Source organism: Brugia malayi, assembly GCF_000002995.4.
Source record: "Brugia malayi strain FR3 genome assembly, contig: Bm_v4_ChrX_scaffold_001, whole genome shotgun sequence".
In the NCBI taxonomy this organism is placed as follows: Eukaryota; Metazoa; Nematoda; class Chromadorea; order Rhabditida; family Onchocercidae; genus Brugia; species Brugia malayi.
Genome location: NW_025062479.1, coordinates 16,083,690 through 16,093,555, shown reverse-complemented (window position 1 = coordinate 16,093,555; position 9,866 = coordinate 16,083,690). Strand labels below are relative to the sequence as shown.

The window sequence follows — 9,866 nt, the reverse complement described above, 5'->3', positions numbered from 1 at the left end:
TTGAAAATAATAGTGCATTAGCTTATTTATAAATGAATTTTACCAGTTCATAGCATTATTTTTTTCATTATCTCTTAAATAATTTTAATATAAAATTAATAAATTTAATGACAGAAGCAAAATTTTATGCTTTTCTTTCATAGCTAACTTTATACGATATTATGAAACTTTTCTTTTGAGCATTTTACATAACAACAGTTGCAATTTCTAGTGACGGATAAAAGGAAGAAGAAGAAGAAGGGAAAAAGGAAAGAAAATGGCAGAACAATAGGTGAGTTTTCGTGCTACCTTTTCTTTAGTTCAATACCTTGATGAATAATATCTAGTGCTTATTTCACAAGCTCACAAAGAAATTTCAGCTTTCTTCCTCTTTTCACTTCTCTCTCTCTCTCCCTATTTCTTATTCTTCGTCTTCGTTTTTTTTTTCTTTCTTTCTTTCTTTTGCAAAGTAGTAACGAAATTCGTCATTTTTTATTGAAATTTTGTCTTAAAAAAAGTATGAGACAAGGAGATGCTTTCAAATCTTTGATTACAATCATTGATCAAAGAAATGAGCACATGAAGAGAAGATGAAATGAGGGACTTAGAAAAGGAATTGGTTACTTATTTTTAATATCGTCAATATTATTAATGTAAACATAAAATAAGTAGTTTAATTAATAAGTGCTATATATTTAAAAAAATTCAATAAAAAAGTATAGAAATGAAAGAATTTTTCATCCTATTAAATTTTATAGTGATAAATTTTTGATTTATTTTCAAGAATGAATTAATGAATAGTACTTCTGCTAAGTTTTTATTATTGATAGTGTTGGCTGCAAACAAAGCCGTGCGATTTTACGTTTAATTCTCTGAATTTTTTGAATTCCGCGCACATATTTATTTAGAATTTGATAAAAATATAACCATAAAAGATTAACACTTCTATTTTAAGGAAATAAAAGTAAAAATACAGATAAGCAAAAGCAAATGACATTCTTTGATAACATTTAACCATCGAATAAATCACCCAGAAAATTCATACAGGTAGGAACATTAAAATTGAATAATTTTGGGTAAGAATGATTCATCAAAGTTCGACCGAGTAATTAGCTATGGTGTATGTATGTTTCAGTGAACAATTATAACTAAATACATCCCAGATAGCAGCAATATCAGAATTGCTCCATTATTCGTAATCATTGACCGTGATTTGAACATTCTTATTGCTTCTGCATTGATAGATCTGAATAAGTAATGATTAGTCTTGCTTTTTCTATTGGTATCATTGATTATTAGCATTACTGCTATTATTTATTTATTATTAATATATATTATTATTTATTCATTATTATTATTAATTAATATCATTGTCTCTCAAAATATCATGAGACAAAATAGACTGATTAAATTTAATTTATTCGATTTAAATGAACTTTGCAACAAATATTAACATCAAATTGCTCGGAATGATACACTTAAATGTTTTTCAATAATAACTTGCAGTGACTTCATCCAAAATTATTACAATAGATTTTTGATCGCTAATGTTTGGAACTGATCGGAATTAGTGCATTGAAACGTTTGAAAGGTGTTACGGCAATTCTAGTTTTTTAAGTTTTTTAAAAACTCTATTTCCGAATTTTATATTTCATCTTTAATGTCTTTAATATTGAACGAAAGTAATATCGAAATTAAAAAATCAGCATTATTAAATTAATAATATTGGGACTATTACTTACTATCAGCATCTGACTGTTTCATATAACAATGATATATAACAGAAAAGTGTAATCGGACAATAGAACCACCTGCTAAGCTGGACACAGTTTTGTCGAATACTTTCCCGTTCACTGAGGCAGTTACAATTCATCGGATAATCATACTATTTTCTACCTGTTTCATTTATTTTAACCTCAACAAAATACCCCTTTTATTAAGCTGGAAAGGACAATAATTATTTGTCAAAATTTCTGCATTATTCATCACATAATTCCTTTATAAAATTTTATCAAAAAAAAAAAAAAAAAAATGAAACGCTTCGATCAGAAATTTTCCAGTAGATTTCAGAAGAATTTGAGTCTTATCCCTGAAAATATGATATTGTAGTATTCCTCAGGTACATAATGTAGCAATCCAAGCAAAAGAATCCATTTATACAGTATACAGACAAACATTAATTTACAATAACGAATGTATTATCTATCTCACCTAGAGAGGATTTAACAGATTTTTCAAGCGATTGTTGTAAATTGAAGAGTAAAGGAGGAGTAGAAGTAGTAGTAGTAGAGTAACATATGTTTAATATCTCTCGAAATTAATGGTTGAAGAAAGATGGAACGAATATTAAGATGTGATTGAGGACGAAAATGGGATAGTAAAGTACTTCAATACCCTCTCCACCAATATGTCTTCACGTTTTGTTCATTAACAATGAAGAGAAAAGAGAGAAGGAGGATGAGAGAGAGAGAGAGAGGTTTAGTTGAGTGTTTTCAATTGGTCCATTTCTTGACATTTTTTCTTTTTTTTTTTTTTTTAAAGGTATAATTTGGAGGAAATTCTTCAATATTTAAATATGTGATTATTTCTTCTTAATCAGATCTACTCTGATTATTAATAATTTAGAAAATAAAAAATCGTTAAAAATGAACACTGCATGCAATTGATATAATAATGAAATGTTTTAGAATACATTTGAATCGTTTGTAATAAATTTTTTTTCACCAAAGAAAAAGAAAACATTTCTAATTAGTTAAAGTAATTTGAAGTTGAGAAACTACAGTATCTATGATTGTTTCCTAAAGACTTTTAAAAGCTAAAGTAGATTAGGAAGATAATTGAGTACATAATCATCGCATGTGTAAAGAGAGGAAGCGGAAAGTCCACAGAATCGCAAATAGTAAGAGAGCAACAGGAAGAGGAAAATTAATTATTGTATTGAAGAGTTATAATGAGATTACAATTGATGACAATGAAAAACTTTAGGAAAATTTATTTATGATAATATCAAAATGATAAATAAATGGTAAACCATTCACTTATTTCTACTTTTATTCACAATGATTTAACAAAACAAAAGCTATTATAACTCATCAGTAATTCAACGAATACAGTGGTGAAAATTGTGAATAGATTATTAACTCAGGAAGTGATGCTTACCAATTATGATTAAGTTGCACGAATAATGGTAAATGAAATATGTCGGTTGGATAGCTTCATAGTTAATCTTAGTTCAATAATGCATTGAACTTCCTCAAACAGCTGCTTGCATTGAGAAATGTATTTAGATAATTGTGCGATATGATCAGTTATATGAAATCAAAACTGAAACTTGCAAATGTAATTTTAAATGAGACAATAAGCATAACAATGACATTACTTTAATTGCTAAATATGGGATTTTCTGCAAATAATGATGATATTGAGCTATGTTATATTAATATCTTGCTGGAATATTTTGACCTAATGCAAATTATTAGCTTTGCGAGGAGAAATGCGAAATTAGCTCGTTTGGATTGTTCATAATGCTAATTATTCCAAGTAAGGAATCAGTTTTACATGATAAATATTAGGAGATTAAACGGATGCACTGCTCAAGCTGCATCTAATTAGCATCGAACAAGGAGTACCTTGGTATCTTGGAGAAGCGTATTCAGAACCCTCTAAAGCCACTACTGACGTTAGATAGATTGGTGCACTGTTCCAAAAACAAATGAATCTACCAGAGTCTGTCAGATCTGATAAAAATAATAAACTCTAATCTAATATACCATTCCTTGTTGCTATGAATATATCAATATACCTGAACAATAAAACTACACGATATCACTTCAATACATTTGCATCTTTTATAACATTTTCAGAGCATTAACATATCAGCTATTGTGAAACTTTTTAAGTTTTATTCGAATTGGCGTTCAGTAGCACAACTGAAATAACTTTGTAAACTTTATTATAAATAAACAAATATTATGCCGTTCTGAATAAATTCGAGGATCAGTTTTACATTCCAAGGTATTTCAGACTGGTCAAAAAAACCTATATAACTACCAACAGAGCCAATAAAATTTAATGACACATAACAAATCATCCACGACAGTACCGTAGTATGAATTGAACGAAAGGCGATCCACTTCAAAGAAAACATTGGGGCATACTACCTTACTGTTTCATCTGAAAACAATAGCGGTGTAGTTAAGGTGCTAGTAATTACGTCACAGATGTTCGTTCCTCTCAGAGGACCTCTTTTTTCGGTATGGCTGTTATGTGAGACGACAGGAGAACAAAATACTACTGATGCATGTGAGTACCTCTCATCTATATAACATGGTAAAATCAAAACAGCAACACCTGTCAAATTTTTGTTGACAAGATTAGCCACCTTAATATTTTGTTTGTCACTGGTTTCAATAAAAGGCCGATAGTGCCGAGAAACTAATAAATGAGCGGTTGCAAAACAACTACTTCTAATAAAAAGGAAACAAGTTATCTTGCAGAGAGTCTTTAAATGAGATAATTAGTCGAACTCTCAGAAAATCCTAAAACAAAGCATTTTTAAAATTCAGTGCCAAAGCGATTCTTTGCGTTTGAACAGTCAAAGAATTTTATCAATAAGCAAATATATTTTTCAAAAAAGAAAAAATGAAAAGACAAAAAGACAATTTAATCAAGTCACATTTACTTATCAAATTTTGTTGAAGGCAACAATGTCGACACTCTGCACCTGAAATTAAAAAGGTGCTTTGTCATGTCATATGAATTTCAGTTTTGCCTAAACGAAAAGTGGAGATATGAAATAATAAACAGAAGGAAAACAATCTTAAAAACAGAAACAATAAAAACGTACATGATCCGATACTTCTTCGGTTATCTGCTCGATAAGATCATCCACAGAAACTTTTTCATCTTCCACAACGCAGATAATTTGCAGCACTTTAATACCGTACGCAAGCGGGATCAATTTTGCTGAAAAAGAGAGGAATAAAACAAAGTTCTGCAACAATATTCAATCAAAAAATATCCAGAAGTTTTCCACAAAAAGAAAGTGGAGACCAGTTAACAAATGATTACTTCATTTCAAAGAATGGTGAAAATCAAAGTTGTTCGACATATTCTTGATCATAACAAAGTTGCAAGGAATTTTACCATACCAATATGAATTACGGTCTTTTCCTTTTGATTTTTTCAGCTCTCAAGAAAAGACAAAAAAATAGATATCCCGCGATCTGATTTAGCACATTTCTTAGTTATAATGGCATGTACGCAGCAAACAACTATATTTAGGCATTAATTATACATAACAGTTTTCCACATTTGCAAATAACAATTTCACAAACAAAACTGACCAGCGCCCCAAACGAGACCATCTTTCTCAATCCTCCTAACAAATTTTTCCATTTCTTGCATATCTGTCGTGTCATCCCAAGGCTAAAATTCAACAGTATGTGAAAAAAAAAAAAAAAAAAAAAAACAGACAAAACACAATTTTCCTGATTTTTTATTTAAAGAAAAATTGTTTCAAATTGGTAACCACATACTAAGTAATACAAGGAACTATATTTTTAAAATTTCTATATCTATGAATTATTCTACTTCTAAAAAAATGCTTCTTAAACCACTGTAAAAAGTAACTTCTTGAATTTCAAGAACTACATAACTATTCAATGTAGTGTTTTTTCAATGGTGATATGATACACTTCAGGACTTTACTACTACATCAAAAATATACATTCCTTGAACTGTTCAATAAATACAACTTTATTCATGCAGAAGGAAAAAATAAATTTGAAATAGGAAAAAAATTATTTCTTCATCTAAAGTAGTGAGAAAAAAACTTACTTTCACATCCAAAATAATAGAAGACTTGGCAATGCATCCTGGTTTCTTTGCCTTTTTCTCAGCATAAGCTTTCAGCCTTTCCTGTTTGATACGTTCTTTTTCTGCATCATCTTCATCCGATGATTCAAATAAATCAAAATCCTCTTTTGATACTTCTAATGGTTTTTGAATTTCTGATGATTCCTTTATCAAAGCAGGTAGAGAAATCTCATGACCCTAAAACAATATGATCATCCAGAACTTCAAAATTCTTGAAACATCAAAAGATTCTATAAACTGACTACGAAAAAATATGTTTGAAATACTTAATAATTTAGTGAGCTTGCATCGCGAGAAGCGCTATTTTATACGACGACGGTAGGTTATGCAAACTTAAAGAACTGAAACGTTATAGCCACGTCACAGGAAAAATTCAAGATATCGGGCTCCATTATTACCTCAACAAGATGGCAATATACCATTATTCTGGACTATTAAACAAAATTTTTTTTTTTAAAGAATACAAATAAATGTAAAGATAAAACACAAAATGGAGAAAACACGAGTCTTCAATGAGAACAATTTATTTGAAAACAAATGCTGAATAGATACATTGAAACCAAAAAATTTTCAAACTAGGTCACAATCATTTGTAGATGCTGCTCGATGAAACGATCACTAAGCGTCAATTTAATTTCTTCATGAATCGAATTACAAAGTTTTCTGGATAGTGGAATCCTCCAGCTCTGCCACACAAAATGGTAAATGTGATTAGGTAGTCCTAAATAATATGTTCTCCTGTCTACGACTTCATAAAAGTCCACTAAAATATGCCCACAAAGTTCTTCAACCAAGAAAAATAAAACCCTCTCCAATTCAGTAGCTTTTTCTGGATTCAAATAAACAATTGATAAGTCCCTATGAAAAAATGGTCGCCATTCATGAGCTATTCTTTTGATTCTAAAAATCTTATTTTCATACTCAGTTAGTTCTTTGACTTTAGTAACGACAGGACTTTTAACGAAAGTAAGAGTTTCCGGCCCAATTTTATCGTTAAAAGATCGTTCCGAATTATGATATCCTGAGCTAGTATATGGAGGGAACAATCCTGGCTGAAAAATGGAAGCTTCCTGAAGAATAAAGTATTCTTCAGCAGCTATGTAGATAATATTCCAACTATCTGACTTATGTTCTGGCAACCGTCGGTATTTGAAACATCGCCTAAACAATATAGACGAGTGATCTAATCCACTCTGTCCCTTAGCAAGAGTGATATGAAAACGACCGAATAACAATAACCGGCCAATACTTGCAAATGCCTTCTGAATTAGCTGACGACTTTTACGAAGATTTGTTTTTCCACAGTGATGAGGAAAATTCCATATAATATCATCGTAAAACCCGGTCCAATTTTCCGGAAGTAAGCAGGCATCGATCGAAAATAAAATATGGACATGAGAATGGTTAGTTTGAAGTTCGATGATATTCTTTTCACCGGAAGGATATTTCGTAATATATTCAGAATAGCTTTCAAAAACACTTGTATATATTTCGATCTCAGGATGCAAGCGAGCAAATGCAAGACTGAATGACAGATTGCCATCGCCCAAAATTAATGTCCTACTTCCAACTCTTTCCAATGCGGAAAATATGCAAGGTCTTGACTGCAAATTATACTGAGCTTTACTAACCACTACAACCCAAAAAAGTTAAAAAGTATGCTGACAACAAACGCGACTTTATTAAAAAGCATCGCCTACTATAAATATTTCATCTATTATTTTTACCCTGAAGTATTCTAGTATTAAATTATTTCACATAAATTTTATAGAGAAAGAGATACTGCTAGCAAGATTTCATAAAATACTTTTAAATCCTACAAAGGCATACCAGAGAAAATGTTGCATCAACATAGAACAAATTTAGAGAAATCAAAGAAAATATTTGGAACTTAAATAAAAAGTATGAAAAATTCTTCCTTGAAAAATTCGCTGACCTGGTGGGCATAATTCAGTATCTTCTGGAAGTCTTCACGTAGTTTCTGGATTTCATTTCGCATTTCATCACTTACTTTCTTTAACGCGACAACTTCTCCAGTTAATTTTGCTAATGCATTACCAGCTAGGTCTTCTAAAAATGAACCTACAAAAAAGATCTTGGCACTGAATTTCTTTGCTATAGGTCAGTTTATGAGAATAGCAATAATGACAGGTAAAGGATATATTTCCCAAGAAATGAAAACAACCTGCCGATGATATGTAGGTAAAGATTATAGAGTATTTGCTCGGTAATAATTCACGTAGTTATTATATACATCCAAAGTGTAGTCACGCAACTACTGGGAAAGAGCTCTAATAAATGAGTGGAGAAGTCCGGAAATGTGCAACCCAAAATAATGCCGACTAAGTGATTTTAATCAATAGTCACTAATGTCATTGTTGCCGCTTTAATAAACAGGTTGACACTGCCGACTATCAAATAAATCTTAGCAAAAATAACTTGACAAATTACCAAATCAATCAAAAAATAAAATGATGCATTTTTCTTGCTGCATAAAATACACGTCATCCATCCATAATAACTCATTACCATTATTCGACACAGGAGTCCCTTCATCACCAACTACATAATGATTTTACCTACCACTAGTATCATCCAGCGCTCGCTTCAGTGTTTTTCTGGCATTAGCGATAGCGTCACGTAAGCCATCTGATCCATCAGGTTTTTCATGCATACTGTTACTAGGACATTTGCCTTCCTGATTTCTCCTCTTATTCATGCAATTTGGACTACTGCGATCTAAAAGTTTTTCGAAATTTTGCAGTGACACTCTTTACATTTGCAGTCAAAGTCAGCAACCCAGCAAATAAAATACACGAATACATGTTATACAATAAAGATAACAACGATTTGCAAGTACCTTCTGAGACTAACATTACAAAAGTATGATGAGATGAACACCAAAAAAAGACACTTCAAATAAGTCTAAAAGGAAACACGGTTGAATTTATTTGCAAGATAAATGAAATAATCAATAACAAAAGAAAACTTATGTGCATGTTCGCTTTTATTTTATCTAGCGGTTGCCGGAATTAGAACAGAGAATAAATACCAACGCATACCTCTAATTCAAAAAGTATCTTGGAATAAATGATAACCTGACAATATTCAGAAACGACAGGAATAAAGTTGTATAGCGATCCAGAATAGAATAAAGAATTAAATAAGTAATAACAAACCAGATATTCCTTTCTTTGATCCATCGTTTGAGTGGTAGTGGTAGAGCATTTTATCACCAAAAAATAATTCATCCGCTGCTCTCAATGTCAGTTGGTAGCCAAATAATGTGGTCACCTCTGACAAAAGACTTTCTACCGACACCATTTTCCTGTAATAGATCTACACACTCTAATTAACAAATGACAATCAGCTAATGATAAGAAACCAAAACGCACCTGTCTTGCATGAAGCAAATGCATCACAAAATATTCTTTTCAAGAGCAAATGCTTCAAATTCAAATAAAAACTCTTCAAAAACTGTTTCAGTTGTTTGCAAATCGATCTGAACAAAAGCGCCTATTCAACCTACTTAATTAGTAACAACTTACGTTTACAACTTACTTTTGTAATGATTAATTAAAAAAGCTAAAAAACTACCCGCAGGAAACTTCCCCAAAAAATTTTCTTATCGCTACGTCATACGTTGCACTTACGGTCTAGCAGAGTTGCATACCGAAACCGCACACAGCATTTATTATCATATTAGCCGAGATCAGTTCCTAGTTGGGTTTTGTTTTTCTCTGTGAAGGTAAATCCCTAATTTAGCAAAGTTGCAAGATCTGTGGTAATTCCTCCAACACTAAGCTGGCATAAGTCAGGTATGAAGTGAAAAATGAAGATAAATGAATTAAGTATGAATAAAGTGATTAGGTACGACAAGAATAAGTGGGCAATAGTTAATGCTTTATATTTTTTCTAGATGTATAATTGAGGTGGATTTTGATGTGTCCTATGAATCATTATTAGTATTAAAGACTAGTAATTAGCTATTAACTATATACATTATTTAA

The 9,866-nt window shown here is 31.0% G+C and overlaps 2 protein-coding genes across 3 annotated transcripts; both read right to left on the bottom strand.

Annotated features, from left to right (window-relative positions):
• Positions 1–1,110: 1,110 nt before the first annotated feature.
• Positions 1,111–1,852, bottom strand: Bm18022 (Uncharacterized protein; the record flags this gene model as incomplete). The annotated part of the gene is made up of 2 exons (XM_043075039.1): positions 1,111–1,225; positions 1,791–1,852. 2 exons carry the CDS (start codon positions 1,850–1,852, stop codon positions 1,111–1,113), a joined length of 177 nt encoding a protein of 58 aa, XP_042930973.1.
• A 2,811-nt stretch (positions 1,853–4,663) lies between these two features.
• Positions 4,664–9,180, bottom strand: Bma-eef-1B.1 (EF-1 guanine nucleotide exchange domain containing protein; the record flags this gene model as incomplete). 2 transcript variants are annotated; one of them, XM_043075037.1, is made up of 7 exons in its annotated part: positions 4,664–4,702; positions 4,826–4,944; positions 5,325–5,406; positions 5,818–6,033; positions 7,793–7,938; positions 8,440–8,595; positions 9,036–9,180. In XM_043075037.1, the coding sequence occupies 7 exons, from the start codon at positions 9,178–9,180 to the stop codon at positions 4,664–4,666; spliced, it is 903 nt and encodes a 300-aa protein (XP_042930971.1). The 2 variants fall into 2 exon arrangements, with proteins under 2 accessions (XP_042930971.1, XP_042930972.1); XM_043075038.1 differs by having other exon boundaries at positions 7,793–7,926.
• Positions 9,181–9,866: the final 686 nt, after the last annotated feature.